The sequence below is a fragment of the Cygnus atratus genome, chromosome 1 (assembly GCF_013377495.2).
Source record: "Cygnus atratus isolate AKBS03 ecotype Queensland, Australia chromosome 1, CAtr_DNAZoo_HiC_assembly, whole genome shotgun sequence".
In the NCBI taxonomy this organism is placed as follows: Eukaryota; Metazoa; Chordata; class Aves; order Anseriformes; family Anatidae; genus Cygnus; species Cygnus atratus.
This window is the reverse complement of record NC_066362.1, coordinates 74,155,484-74,171,490: the sequence shown is the minus strand read 5'-3', so window position 1 is coordinate 74,171,490 and position 16,007 is coordinate 74,155,484. Positions and strand designations below refer to the sequence as shown.

The following is a 16,007-nucleotide window of genomic DNA, read 5'->3' as shown; positions in this document are numbered from 1 at the left end:
ATTTTGTGTTTATAAATTCTTGTGTTTCACCAAGACATGAATAATGCTGGATGAGTCAAGAAGGCCAACCAGGCTAGACAGAGGACAACAGCTTAGGAAAACCTACACTTGGGAGCTGTAGGACAGAGAAGAGCAAGAACAGCTTCTGCCTAGGGAACCAGAGGCAAGAAGGCCCCCATGACTCTCCCTCCTGTCCATGTCTTGTGCTAGGACCTAGGCTCACTGTGAATGTTACTGCAGATACCAGTGAAATTTTCTTGAGGATTGGGTGGATGAAGGAGAAACTTTGCAAGGCTACTAACACAAAACAGCCGTTGCATTTCTATTGGTGTGTTTGTGGAATCCAGGTGTCAAAAATGTCTCATTTTACTAGTTCAAAAGCTGAAATTTCAGCTAGGCATGTGGAAGATTTTTTGGAATATTGTCAGTGATGCTTCTGAAATGGTCTGTTACAAAGGGACTTGAGAGCACAGTGTGTTTAGTAGGTCTAAGCCTTTCTGGAAAACACTGTTGCCTTCAGCCCATCAGAAGAAAAATATAAGTCCTGCCTTTGTGAGCTGTTGATCCTACCTTTTTACAAAGCAAGCTGAACTGTATTTGCCCCTGCCTCAGCTGGGTAGGTGGAGCTGCCATCACATACATGTGTGACACTGCATCACGTATGGAAAGCAAAATGTTGCATTCTTTCTTTCTCCTTAGTTGCACATTTGGCCTTCTCAGCTAGCCTTGAGAAGTGGAAAGGTGATGTTTATTTCTAGCAGTCTTTGTTCAGCATCCCACATTTCCCTCTTAAGTATCTGGTATTAGCATCTGGTGGAAATGTGATGCAGACTAAATAGCCCATGTGTTTGTTGGCAAATAATACCTGTGACACCAATCCAATGGCCTTCGCTTTTTTTTTTTTCCTTTTCTTTTCTTTTTCTGGTTCTTCAGGTCCAAGCATCATTCTTTGCACTGAATATACTTTCTTTCTTTCCACCTGTATAAACTATAGAGTATTGGTATCAAGGGATTTCCCTGCAGATGGAAAAGGAAGACAAGAAGTCTGAAGCTACTGAAAGAAGTTGGAAACTCAGATCTATAAAGCTATTCCAGAAGGTCTTGAAACATTAAAGCAAGTTTTATTACAGAGATTAGTTTATGTTACACTCATTTATTAAAACCTAAGGACATCTTTATAAAAACTACTGTATATAAAGACAAGAGCAGTGCAATAGCAGTGTAAAACACATTTTTGGTTTACTTGGCAATCACTTTAGAAAGACAACATGACTCATAATATGAAGTTAGAGTATGCTGCAAAAATAGGACAGGATTAGATCAAAAACTAGATTAGCAAATCACTGGACACTGGCACGTATTGATTTTAAACATCGAGTGTTATGTAAACAGTATTATTGTCAATGCATCAATAAAGAGTGAGTAATCACTGTAACCCTAGAATTTCTAGTTAGCTTAATTAGCCTAAAATTTGATTGCAGACTATTAAAATAGACTATCGTACTGCATATCTTAGCTTCTTAGTTATTTACTATTTATGTAAAAGGAGGACTAGAAGAAATGCCTCTTTTACAAGAGGATTTTCAAGGGTGAGAAAAGATGTTTCTTCCCAGCAAGTTGGTAGGGTTTTGTTTTTGTTGCGCTAATTTTCATATACCATCACTGGTAGTTAAATAGAACTGAGTTTAAAAATCACTTTGATGTATTACTTCAATGCTTCTGCAAATGGACAGTCCTCATATAGAAATTACAGCCATAATAAAACTATTAAAAACAGTTATCTAAAATAGCTGCTACAATACGCTGATGTATACATCAAGAGGCCAGGTTGTTTTCACTTTGTGTTCTTGTAAGATCGATAACCAGGCACAACAGATGGTTAATTACAACACCAAGTCCTGCACAAGCTTTATAACTTATGAACTTATAACTTTTAGAACTTATGTTCTATGTTATACACAGCAATTATTAAGAAGTTGGGTACTCAGTTCTTAGTAAAACATGGGAGAGAAAATGAGTTGGACAGGGAAGGAGGTTTCTGGAGTACGAATGTCATTAATAGCCACTGAAATAGTTGCTATTGGTGAATGGGATGCACAATGAAATTATGCGCTTTCATTAATGTTAATTTTATATCCCTTATTTTTCCAACTATATCAGGATGGACATAGAGAAATATATCTATTTTAGTCCAAGTCTTTTCTTTTAGAAAGAGATTGCATTTGAACCAGGCTTTTCCTGCAGAAATAACTGAGTGATTCATTGCCATTCATCTGGTTCACAATAATTACTTTTGATCAGGTGAATGCATAAGGGTATCAAAGCACTGCTATACAGATGGTTGGGATGTTCAGCCAGCGCTCTTCTGCAATGTCTCATCAATAAGGGAGAAGGGCTGATAGCAATGGTGGTAGGGAAGTACATGTGGTGCAATGTTTCCCTTTAGTTTGAGGCCCGGCAAGCATTAGCCTTATTCAAGATCTTATATTCTGCTAAATTAGGTAGGCTATCAGATGATTATAACAACACAATTGATGAACATCATCAGCTACGATGTGGATTTATCCATAAGTTAATTGGTAGGCAAAATCAGAATTTCAGCCAGAGAGTATCTACCTTATATTAGCTGGCTCTGTATAGAAAATCAAAAGAAAACAAACAAACAAAAAGCACATCGATTACAAGGTATACATGTACTAGAAGTAAAGCATAAAACTGCTCATTAATAACGCACAGTTCCCAAAGGGAAAAAAAACCTTTACAAAATACAGTAAGTAACACAAACCAGTATCTAATACAAATTCCTTCATGAACATAAGCTTTTTACAAAGCTCTCTGTGGTGGTCATCACCTCACAATGAAAGTAGGTGCTGATAGAAGGTAAAAGGAGCAAAGCGCCAACGTAAGACTGATTACTGGAGATATATACTTTGGTGGCTGTCTGCAAGGGTTACGGATCTTGGAGCCAAAGTGGGAGTGGGGAGAAGACATGATGCCAGTAGAGGCATTGATGTCATTGTTCCCAGCTACTTGGCTTCCTTTGCTTTTCTTGCAAGTTGGCACCACTTTACATCCTCAATGGGATAGGTCTCCCAGCACCAGGAGCTCCGACCCTTTCCCTGCTGAAGTGCTAATCTCCGAGGAGAGAGCAGCCAGGACTGTCTGCCACTATCTGCAAGCTCCTTACAGTGCTTGTTTGCTGGAGGTCCTTTTTGTGCCCAGCCGAAGTGCTTTAAATGGTTCTGCAATGCTCTAATTAAATGTTCTTGTTAGAAAACTAAAGTCTCTTATGTTTATAGTGAAACAAGGTTTAAAAAATACTGTCTGCTTTTTATTTGAAATGCTGCATTTCTTTCAGTGTCAAACACCCCAGTTGCACTATGACAGCTCTGCAAGCAGGGTTGCATTCAGAGGAGCCTGCACAGGAGCTTCTGTGAAGAGCAAGAGTGGGCCAGGCGTATGCTTACCTAGAACAGGTTGGAGCCTAATGCCTGGAGGGTGACACACTTATCTGTGGCATTTGAATTCTTGCTAGTTAACTGTTGCCTGCCCTTACACAGTGATACTCTGCTTTTATTTATTTATTTATTTTACTATTTGGATTGCAAAGAAAAGGGGCATGAGCATATTAATATGCCACTCAGATTGGGTCTTCTTTGGAGACTGGACACTCCTATGCCCTCCAGTCTTGGCTCCCCCAACAGTATTTATTCCTGGGTGGGTTTGGTCATGTACCATCATACACTCCAATAACTATAAATTAGCTCATATCACACTCAGTAGTCTATTCCTGTTGAGTTCAATGGAAGGCTAAAATGCACTCAAATCAAAGAGGTACAAAAAACCACCCCAACTTGATTGTTCACTAACAAGGTGTTTCTTAATACTCATTGGCAAGGTGTTCCTCACACTGGTTGTACAATAAAATATAACATTATTATAAAATTACTGATTTGCGGCATGCCTCAAAATATGAGGCATGAAGAATTAATTTGGCATTAGCATGGCACTGTGCTACAACTTCTAGATGAACTACTCTGTTTAGCTGTCATTGCCAGGTTCTCCATTTCTCTTTCTCTCTCTTAATAAATGACTAAATTTCACAGGGTCTGCTCATATAATTGATACTATATGATTTTAAAATAAACCTGTCCTGTGGAAAGTTAAGTCAAGCTATCGCAACTTAGTGACCAAGTACTCCACGTGCTTCCGTGGTAGCATCATTGCCCTTTTGGCTTACAAATGAATTCTTAGATTTGTGAGGGATAAACTCTGATGCCAGTCAGTAGATGGATTGTAAATTGGATTATTGCCTTGTAAAGCAGAGGGACAATGGTATTATTGCTTTTGTAATATAAAGTTTGTTGCTTTTCTTCTAATTTTCTTTCAGCTTCAAGGAGTATGGGGGAGGAATGGGGTATCTGTTTTGCTTTTTAATAAAAGTTCCCCTCCTCAGGAAAGCATGCGAAGCTGAAGCTGAGCTGTGCTCAGATGTTTGATGTCTTATCAGAATCACTGCCAATGATCCTAAAATGTGTACTAAGACTGAACCAGTTGCTACCCTGCAGTTTGATTGGGTGGGAAGTCTTTACTCATCTTGTAGTTCATGACAACATGGGTAGCAGTGACGGGGATTGCCAGCATCTACCCCATTGTGACAAAATATTCATCAGAGAACTTTGGAAAAACTCACATTCAGTATTCTGACACTTAGATTAGGCTCAAATGGCAATAGATGGATGGGGAGGCAAACAAAAGTTATCTACCAAAGGTTTGTCTTGTGATCTTTTTCCACCTTTGTGTGGATTTGCCAGAGCAACTTAATTTTCTTCCTACTGAGCATTTTCTCAAACATGATGATTCCTTTGAAAGATAATATTGTCGGTCAAAAATTAAAATATTGCTTACAGACTACTTTCTTCTGGAAACTCTTATCATTTGCCTATAGAAGTTGTCTGAAAGGTGTTTCTCTTCAGGTGACTTGATCAATCTCCATCCTGTAGCTTTTCTCTCTCTGCTGCTTATCAACCATTTTTAATTCTTTGTCATTTAATTGGTTTTCTTGAAAGCTGCTCCGTGGAGTCTGATCTTACCTCTCCCATCTTGAGGCACATCAATATATTTTTCTGGAAGACATAAAACACACACGTTCCTGTAATGTTTCATAAGCATGCAACATCAAAGCATTTTCTGTAAATATATATGTGTCATTTTCTGAGATGTGGATTTGATCTGTAGAGAAAACAGGTGAGAAAGAAAGGTGTTGGGAGGCCTTTACCTTCCTTCATTAGCTTTATTTAGCCTAGTGTGAGCTCATGTGCTATGGATGGTTGCATTCCCCTTCTTTTTTTTTTTTGTTTGTTTTGTTTGTTCTGTTTTTTTTTTATTTATTTATTTTGGTTTGTTTTGTTTTTACAGTCAGAGTGGGAGGCTAACCCTGTTTCTCCTTATTCATTACAAATTGGTCCTGGTCCTGGACATCAACCACATATTAGGTGTGCAAGTTGCATGTGCTCACCTGAGCAGGGCTCAGGTGTAGGCTACTGAGCACCCTCAGCCCACGGAGACGTGGATAACAATCAAACCTACAGATATGGCTGGAATCTGAGACAGAGATAAAAATCAGATTTTATTCCAAATACCTCTTCTGTGCGTATACCAGCATACTGTTCCATGTTGCTGAGCTGTCTACTACCTGAGATAAAATGATCAAATATTTGCCTGAAAAGGTGAAAGAAGAAATGCAAACAACTGCTAAACTCTTCATTTCTACTGCATGAAGTCTATTTTGAAAGTGCAAAATGCAGAGGACTTCCTTCTCAACCATAAATTTACTTCGAAGCAAATTTTATTTGCTTATACAGTCTCACCAGGGCTGTTTGCCTGAGTAAAGTGTATTCCCGTGACCATATGGTAAAGCCTTTATCAAATGTCACGGAGTCTTCTTGTTGCACTGGTTACCAAGGTGAGCATCAGACCAAACATGGACTGCTTACTCTAACTCCGATTCCTTTCACATGATGAGAAAATGCATTTCTGTTTCCACGTATGTAAATGAGTAAATATATTCATGTGCTTTCCTCACAGAAGTGTTTCATTTATTTATTTATTTATTTATTTATTGCAACTTGTCTGGAACATAACAAATGTGTTAAATCTGCCCATCTTCACCTTGTGCAGAGAGGGCATGTGTACCTGGCTATGTTGATCCTTTTGTATGTGAGCTATGGTAGTGTGTATGGTAGCCTAACTAGATTAAGTTTTGAGTTAGACCAGGATTATTAATCATAATAATAAATTAAAGTGATCCATCTGTTTCCTGGAGTAGGAAAGCATAGCAGTATAAACACAAGCTGCTGGAGGCACAATTTGGTATCCTAGTAGCAGCGACACTTAATTAATTTTTCCAAACAGTGTTCTTTACATGTTGGGTATTCACAAGTCTGTGCACTACATTATACATATTGCATTCCACTAATGTATAAAATATAAAGAAACACCTGGTTCAAACACCAGGATATCTGTGGGAATCAGCATGTCTGAGGTTATCTAGCGTTTCCCATCAAACCCGTTGAGTATATGAGGCTTGATCTCCAACCTTTGTCTCAGTGTCACGCCACTGAAATGGCAGGGGTGGGCTTGCTGGGATGTGCAAGTCTGTCGGGCAACCGCCTCGGATGCAGCTGAAGTATGCTGCCTTTGGCCAGGTTCAGGTCTTCCTCGCAGCGCTGCTGGTCAGGGAGGACCGCTACAGAAATATGCTGTCCTCCCTCTAGCTCACGCTGAGGATCTAAGCCTTTATCCAATACTCACTCAAAGTAAACCTACATCAAGGTTTTACTGATAATTGCTTTCTAATAATTGAATATCCTAGTCAGCCTTATTTGCCTTGGAAATACAGCAAAATTACTTTGGATTTTGTTCTTTCGCTGTCCTTTTTTGACCTTGGTAGAAATTGGCACTAAAGAAACATGCAGATGTGCCTCTTGTAAGGTCTGCAGACAGAAGAAGTTTAACGCAAGTTTGTTTGTATCTAGAAGAGAACCTCCTGAGACCTTGCTATAAGTAATTAAAAAAACAAAACAAACAAACAAAAAAAACCTTGAGAGAGGGGAAACAGAAGAGTAAGAGCACGTCATGGCTTGGAGACACTCGTGTCCTTTGCAGCACCTTCAGTTGTTTCTTTTCACTCTTCTGTAGAGTGCTACACGTGCTTTAGCTCAGATGAAGTGTTTTACAAATCTGCAGTCTGCATAGTTTAAATTCCTTCCTTCCTTCCTTCCTTCCTTCCTTCCTTCCTTCCTTCCTTCCTTCCTTCCTTCCTCCCTCCCTCCCTCCCTCCCTCCCTCCCCTCCCCTCCCCTCCCCTCCCCTCCCCTCCCCTCCCCTCCCCTCCCCTCCCCTCCCCTTCCCTTCCTTCCCTTCCCTTCCCTTCCCTTCCCTTCCCTTCCCTTCCCTTCCCTTCCCTTCCCTTCCCTTCCCTTCCCTTCCCTTCCCTTCCCTTCCCTTCCCTTCCCTTCCCTTCCCTTCCCTTCCCTCCTCCCCTCCCCTCCCCTCCCCCTTTTCCTTTTTTCCTTTTTTCCTTTTTTCCTTTTTTCCTTTTTCAAAGTATTCACCCTCTGTTCTCTCAGCTCTTGGCTAAGGCTGGTGCCAAATCAGTTGCTTCAGACTGAAACCAAACCTTGGCAGCACAGGTAGGTGCCAGGTAAAAGCTGCCAAGCAGTGCTCACTAAATGGGTGACAAGCTGTTGAATAACAAAAAGGCCCAACAGAGACCACGTTCTGCACGTGTTCTCCTTCCTCTCAGCGTGATCCACTTCTTATAGTGAGGAGTGAGCATGGATGGTGAACAACAGATTGACTGATGATGGATCAGTAAAACTGGGAGGTTCTGCTTTAGATTAATTGCTCTGCAACAGTGGGATCATCGAAAATACTTGCATTTCCTAAGAAAAAGAAATGCTGATTTCCACACGTGGTCAGCCAGAGTGCACCTGGCAACAGAAACCCCATGTTTGTCACTTCTGGTCACTTCTGGACTTTTATGTATCAAGAGAGTAGAAGTGTGTGCTCTGGAGGTGGCTCAGCTTGCTCCTACTCACTGGCAAGGGTTACCACCAATGTGGCACCCCAGACTGCATCGATTTTCATTGCCCGGCGAGGAAGTAGCTAACTAAAAGATTGCCTCTTTTTTCACATCAATGACTTTGCTAGGCGGCTTAGTTCCACTGAAAAAAAAAAAAAAAAAAGACATCCATTAATAACAAAGGAATGATTCAGAGCCTCTGCAGACAAGATTTTTTTTCAGGAACTTTTGTCATTTTCTGACAAATGAAGTAAACAGTTGCCACACTCACAGTTCCACGGAATCTTGCTAAGTTAGTGTTCACATAAAAGCACTATCAATCACCACAGCCCCTTCAGACCTGAGATAACACAGTAAGCAGCCTCTGCAAATGTCCAGATCCTCTCTCTGGTATAAAATTGCATTACACTGATCTAACAGACCAACCCTAATCTACGACTGCTGAGGGTCTGCAATGCCTTCAACTCTGTTCATACTGGGAGTGGAAGAAAGGCTTTTGCTCTCTCTTGTCATAGGAAGAGCTCGGCTACCAGGCTAACAGACAGCTTTCTGCTGCAAGTAGCCCTTGGCGGACACACTGATTATTATAGGCAAGAGGAAAGTCCTCCTTTTCCATACATGGAAGGACAAGGGAGGACAATGCACAATGCACTAGATTAAAAAAAAAAAAAAAAAAAAAAAAAAAGCCTCACGAGTTTGAAAGGAAAGGATGCAAGGAATGAATTGCAGGACAAGTACCAAATGAAAAGCCATTCAGTTGTCTAAATATATTGCAAACCAGAAAGAAATAGAACATAATCTAATCCCTCTGCCTGCGGAGTCTGCCAAAGAGCAGGGAAATAATTTTCATAGCTTGGCATCTGTACAGTGCAATGGTTGTATTATACATAGCATATAACATTGCATCTAAAATGTATGCTGAAAGACTGCTCAGGTTACTCAGTCTTAAAAACTATGAAATACACAAATGAACGCTGCCTGTGTGATCTTAATTTGTCCATCTAGTTTGTGTGAAAGAAAGCAGAAAGTTTTAGTCTTTAAATAGGCCTTGTTTGTCTTTTTTTTTTTTTTTCCTTAGAGAAATCTTTTCTTTCATTGGGAGAACATCAAAATAGCTGAATGATTCAGGTTTTTCTCATGCAGAGGAAACACTTCAGACACAACTAAAATTTGTTTCAGGTTCGCTCAGTAACTTGAAGAGGTTGCAAATCTTGTTCTTCTGAATTGATTATGAACATTTCAACACTAAGCAGTCACATGGGATGTTGCTATCTTGCCAAAAAGAAGCAGCAGCATGGCCCCCAGGCTGAGTGATTGTTCTCCTCTGGTGCCACACAATTTCCCCTCTGTTCTAGTGAAATGGGTCATGACACATGCAGGAGGTCAGATGAAAGGACTGCCTTAACTGGTGGCAAATCAGTTTTGTTGCAATCCTCATGTAAAATTACCATCATCACTGGTAGCCATTGCTAATGTTTCTAATATATTCATTGGCTCAGGGAAGATAGACGTCTGGTGCTTAAGAGTTTAAAAAAAAACAGGCTCTGGAATTTTTCAACCTGAGAAACAGACTCTGAATTTTCAACTCGTGTGTTATTTCCACTTTAGCTGACAATTCTGCAAAGGTGGAGAGAAATTTCTAAATGTGTTTGAAAGCAAATACCTCAGGAAGGTGTTAGGGATTAAACTGAATGAATGTGTAGTGAATGTCAGATTGATCAGATTTAAGCTTATTCCTTAGCTACAGACCTAAGAAAAGGAGGCAGAAATACCAGGGTATGTGAAGAACAAACCCAAGAGCTTCTGCTCTGATAGGTGTGTTCTTGGCAGGTGGGGGGACACATAAATGGGGCCAACTGAGAAACCCCTTTGCTAGGTAGTCAGAAATGTCTGAGACATTTCTATCAGTTGTTAAGAAACACCAAGGGTCTTATGCCCAGGGCAGGCATGGGACTAATGGATATATTGAATTTTGCTCATATTCTGCAGGAGTATTTTGGGGGGGTGGTCCTATTTGTGGGCACCTACCAAATGTATTAAGCTGGTGGCCCATTGGTTACTCAATGCATGTGTGAATGGCAACTAGAAATGTTATTACATGCTCTGAATTAAGCACCAATGGAGAAATGTGAACTTCAGCTTGTGTGCCACGGTTCTGAGGTGTAGCATCAAAGTGGTCAGGAAATCACAGTAGCTCATGAATCACGATCATATGAAAGAGGCTGTCTGTTCATAATGTTTCTTCGCTGGTGGAAAAAAAACACAAAACAAAACAAAAAAAAACAGTTTCCTTTCGATTGTTCTTGCAGCAATGTATTTATTTGCTCATGCTGCAGTGCTCGACCATCAATACAGTGGAGTACTTGATGAGGAACAAGTCAGACAGAGGGCATGAATGGGACTAACTCAAGAGTGCAGGTGGAATAGGCCATACCTGTCACTCACTGGAAATGGGGCTGCATGTCACCTCTGACAATCTCTTCTCCTCCCTTCCACCTGGAAAGCAGGTAGGTGGGGAAATAGGCCTGTGCTTACTTCCATCATGGGGCATGATGCTGAGCTTATTTCTCAGCCCTGAATTGTCCAGTGTGATTGTCCAGGAGATGGTAGAAAGAGTCCCTGTGGAGAGCTCATTTATGGTCAGTGTCTTCTTCTACTTGAGGGACTCTGCCACCATACTGTGTAGCACTTTACTTTAGACTGCTCCGGTACATGTCCTGCAGCCAATTATGCCCAATTCTTCCCCTGTTGCTTAGCTTACTTTTCAGAATCCTCTTCGCAGAGGTCCAAACTGGAATTGTTTGGCAAGGGCAATTTAAAAGTACACTTTTTTTTTTTTTTTTCATCCAGAGGTAGGAAAGGAAGATTTCTTCTCCTTGTGTTTTGGGTCAGAGTACTACTACAAGCTGCAACTTTGTTTCCTATATGACTGCTTTCATACCATCTCTCTTTACTTACCTCCCAGGTTGTTTTGAGTGCAAATCACAATTTTTGAGAACACAACATTTAATTTATTTTAAAAATTCAGCAGAGATAATGGTCTGTGTAAGGGGAAAAGGTAGAAGAATGGAAGTGACAGTTTAGGTGCAATTTTTTTTGGAAAATATTGGTGACAAAGAATTGAGAGTGCAAGGAATAATCTTTCAAACCTCAGCTAGAAAAATATCTATCCATGTCAAGGAATCATTTATTTGCCAATAATTAGCAATAAATCTACATGTGGGGAGGGCAAATAATATGTTTGGGAATAAGGTGCAAAGGAAATTGACTTTAAATCTGAGGAAGTACCTTGAGTTTCTCCTGAATGGGGTGTTTCCATCACCAAAGTGTAGAGGCAGAAGGGATGGTGACCTGAGATACAGCAGCAAACCTTCATTTTGTGCCAATTTCCGAGAGACTGAGCTGCTAACCTAACAATCTTTATGAAATACTTTTCAACTAATACAATGCAATATGATAATCAGCACTGAACAGTATTTGAATGAAAGTACTGGTGTGAAGAAAAACACTGCTATGCATCAGCTTAAAATGCACACACAAATTCTCATTTTACACATTTCGATAACTTCATGCTGTAATATGAAAGTGCAAACTATGCACACCTAAGCAAATCACTGATAGCCATCTTTTCCCTGTGCTGGAATCCCTTTTGGTGACTTTGATCTGGAGCTAGCATGGAAATTGTCAAGGAAAAGGCAAAATTTTCACCCTCAGTTGAAGCCATTCATCCCTAAAATATATTCCATGATAATAAATGGATAGATCAGTAATTGGCTAAACTGTTTCATGACCTGATAATAGAGATGGCAGGAATCCTTCACCAGCAGCAGCTCTGAGGTTCCTTTGCCCCCCAAGTCCCTCTTCTGAACCAGTCACTGAACTAAACATTGAGGCTGTCCACCACTTTTGCTCAAGGTGCATATTCTTCTGTTGACCCTGGACACTGGAGTTTTTTCCCAGTCTGGTACTCCCTATGACCTTGTCCCAAACATAAGCCCACCTGATTTCAGAAATTTACCCAGCACAACCCTATGCTCGGAAATTGAATTGCAGGGAAGAAGTTTGGTTGAGATGCGAGAGCAGTGAGTTGATGAGGTGTCGGCTGAAATCTGTTGAAGCACTACCCCGAGCGCTAGGCGCCACTCAGCCACAACTGGCATGGGAAATGCTGGTTTTGCACAATCCTGTGTGTGAATGTGAGGGTACACACCAGTCCCTGTACAGACAGAGGAAACAGCTGGAAAAGCAGAGGGACACAGACACTGAAAGGTACTCAGCACCTGCAATCAGAACCGAATCTCCTCTAACGTGCAAAAGAAGTGAGTGACAACACATAAAGAAGTAGAATTTGATGTTGTGTGGAAAACATATATGTGCCTGTGATATTCTCCTGTGGGGAGAAGGTGGTGGTGGTAGAGTATCTACCTTTTGAAAGCAGATCTAGCCATTGGGTCAATCTGATTTTCAAGTGCCACAGTGTTGTCATAGGAAGGCTTTAAGAAATAATGATGATGTTTTCAGAGACTCCACAGATAAAATAAGGAGGATTAGTACAAAGGAACTGTAGAATATCAGTATGTAAAAACTCAAATCAAGGAGACTGGTAATAAGATTTCTTTTCGTATCTAACATAAATTCACTAGTAGTGGATTATTTAGAGTATTTAAGAACAGTATGCTTTTATATCCTGGGAATGCTGGTCTCATGAAAAATTATTTTTTTTAATTTTAGTATATTTGTGCAGAATATTTCCTAAGAGACAGTGGCTTAAAATTCAAGACTTTTTTGCTGAGTACTGGGAAGAGAAAATACATTGAGCTGAATTGATGGTACTTTATGTATGTATATATATATATATTTAAATATAGCTACAGAAAATTCTCAGTTTCTAGTCAGGAAAGTGTTAGAGCTTGGAGTTTTTCATTATCTGTAGCTATGGGAAACATTAAATAAGATAATCACCTAACAGTTATTTTCATAAATTAAACTGATCAAGCAGGAGGAATGTTCAGGATGTACTTGCTAGTTGGTTTTAAATATCCTTATTTTACATACAAGTTAGCTACGCGCTTTCAGGGCAGAATTGCCTGTCTGTATTATGTAAGGTAATTCTCATGTATAGGCTTAATATGTTGTAAAAGTGAATGCTGTGTCAGCTGTCTTAGAGATTGGAGCATTGTAACAATACATTCAAGAGTAGCAATGACCATTTACAATACTTGAGAAAGGGTTACTCAAAAAAGTTCAAGTGCATGAGTTATGAAAGTGCAAAAATGAAAAAAAAGAAAAAGAAATTTTAATAATTTAGGTTATGAGTGTTGGTAAACCTGGACTATAAATTGCTCTTTCCACATGTTAAGAATCTTGCCTGTTTTAGTCTAGATTGAGAGTGTGCAAGTCCTTTAAAGACTGGGGGCTACAAAATAACCTGCCTTTCACATCACTGCTTTTAGCTGCTCTTTGCCTTTAAAGGCACTTTAGGGAAGATGTGCTCCCCAGGGCTTGGGCCCTTGCACGGGAGAAGGAGCTGCTGGTGGATGGCCAACCCTGCCGGCCAGGCCTTGGCTGTGCTCCTGCCCTGCGGAGGAAACGCCTCGGGGTCAGGGGAGGAGCGGGGCTGCAGACAACCTGGCTGCTTCCTTGGTATCCTTGGTACATGGAGCTCGGGATCTGCTTGGGACGGAGACGAGGCTTTTGGGGCACAGCTGGAACTGCAGGGGCAGGGACCTGCCTCCCCTGCCGCCTTCCCCAGCATGGCGGGTGCTGGAACAGCAGCTGGCTTTGCTTCTGTTATTAACATGGTGCCTGGCTAACACACCAAAACTAAAGGAGAAGAGACGAGTTTCCTGCAGAGGTTCTGCGATATCCGTAATTGTACAAATTAAATACATCTTTTGTCCCATCAGCTGGGTTGGATGGGAGAAGAATGAAACCACACAGGATACAATTTTCTCTATATTTTACTGAAGGCCATATTTTACAATTCTCACAAAGCACAGTGTACTGAAATCAATAGGGTGGCTAACATAAATAATTCTGAGTAATGGCTCTGAAGTAATCCTACGCTTCTAAAGGCAAGTATTTTTCAATTAGTAGCAATGTTTTTCATTTGATAGTTCCTGAAATGGTAGATACTCCTGAACACAGTTCTGGAGACTGAAACCATCCAGTTCTCTTGGAGAAATGTTGAGTATTTTTAAAGGAAATACGAAACATTCTAACTTCTGATTTATGTGTTGAACAGAGAAACAGATGAAGGTTTGAGGACATAAATTGAAAGATGATCACTCAAAAGTTGTATGTGTCTTCCCTCACTGAAGCATACCAGGCTGATTTTTTAATGACTTGAAATGTTTTATTCTTTCTGTTAAGGTTATTTAACATAAATAGTCAAAACACCCTGGGACTCCCAAAGCATCTTAAAAGAGTGGCTAGTGAACTATAAGTAAAACTGAAAGTGGGCTGGACTTCCTGATTTGCCAGACATCCATGAAACACTCAAGTCTTCCCCACAGTGTCTGAATCAGCTGCATGAATTGAGGTTGAAATTCATCTGGCTGATTGCTGCCAATTTTTCCTGCAGGCTATTGTGTGGCAGCCATTAAATTACTGATACACTTGAAAGCCAATTAATCTGCATGGTTTACAAGAAAAACTGGTTTTATTATATATAGTTTGAACTACTTTCAAATTTTTTTTGAGACTTCTAGGAATTCTGATGATAAACTCAGTAGGGATATCATATAATGAACTCAGGCTTCTTCCTTTTTTATTTTTATTTTTTATTTTTTTTCCTGCTTCTTTGAGCTCTGGGGCAAGCATGCTGCTTCAGAAAATGGCTAGATGCCTTCATTTTGAGGGAGTCACCTTGGGCCCCTTTATTGTCACTGAAAATCAACAGGCGCCTCTGCAGAGCGGTTCTCCTCCTGTGACAGGCATCAAGTTGGGCAAGTGGTGCTGTGGAGATTCCCTTTGTCCCCACCAGCTCTACAGTAAGTTGCTGGGTGATTAGTTCAGGTGCAGGTATCCAGAAGTAGGATGTCTAACCTAGGGCATCAGAAGACCAACTCTGCTGAAAACTGAATTAGAAAAATTTATAATGCCAGGGTGGATTTCTGTTACCATCATGTTCAATCTCTTACTCTTACAGGCAATTATAGAATTTTCTAAGTAAATATACTCAACTGTGCTATTTACAATCCAGTATTGCTAAGTGGAAGCTGTTCTGTAGTCTCCATGTTCTGGTTAGAAACGTTTTTGCCTCAGGTTTATTCACGAGCAGTTCTGATGCATGTGTTTAAGACCTACAACATACTAAAAGATTTTGATGGAAAAACCAGGCCATGTGAGTATTTCCTCACATATAGCTACATCTGGTAAAGAAAAGCAGCTTCTTACACCAGATGTGCATGTGCAGCCCCAAACATTTTTCCCCCTCCCTCTTGAACTTCCAGTGGTTCAGGTGCAGCCCTGAGGCTTGTGACTGCAGCAGCCTGGTGACAGTCATGCTGCAGTCCTGCCTGCTCCTGTGGATGGGTCAATAGATGGGCATTCTTTGGAGCTGGGCTCAACATGCTTTTTTTTTTTTTTTTTTTGTGTGTGTGGTTTTGCAGTCAATGCTCTTGATATTGCTGTCAAACATTTAAAAATAAAAAATCTGTGAACCTTTGAATATTTCTACATCAGTGGTAAGGACTGATTATCTGAATGTCTCCAATTTCAGCTCATCCCAATTTCCCAGAAGCTGATGTTACAGGCTTTCAAGATCTGTTTCCACAAAGGGACTCTGGCATACCTAAGATATTCAAGTATTCTTCACATTTGCTGAGCTCTTACATAGCAGTGTCAACCACACATCTAAAATCCAAGAGAGCACAACGAAAAGTACAAGAGTCTTTACAAGAGCATGCCCTTCTATGTAA

General features: G+C 40.4%; 1 protein-coding gene across 14 annotated transcripts in view; it reads right to left on the bottom strand.

Moving 5' to 3' along the window:
• Nucleotides 1-1,137: 1,137 nt before the first annotated feature.
• Nucleotides 1,138-16,007, bottom strand: part of SHISAL1 (shisa like 1) — an 86,658-nt gene continuing 71,788 nt past the window's right edge. For 6 of the 14 annotated variants that reach the window (XM_050709177.1, XM_035550949.2, XM_035550958.2 and 3 more), the window contains one exon: nucleotides 14,030-15,132. Coding sequence is in view for 8 of the 14 variants with exons in the window: in XM_035550958.2 (XP_035406851.1) it covers nucleotides 15,099-15,132 (34 nt within the window). In the remaining 6 variants the exon portion in view is untranslated. Of the gene's footprint in view, nucleotides 5,127-8,101; nucleotides 8,228-11,373; nucleotides 11,437-14,029; nucleotides 15,165-16,007 lie in introns of those variants that run through there. The other 8 variants (XM_050709155.1, XM_050709154.1, XM_035550964.2 and 5 more) reach the window with 5 other exon arrangements.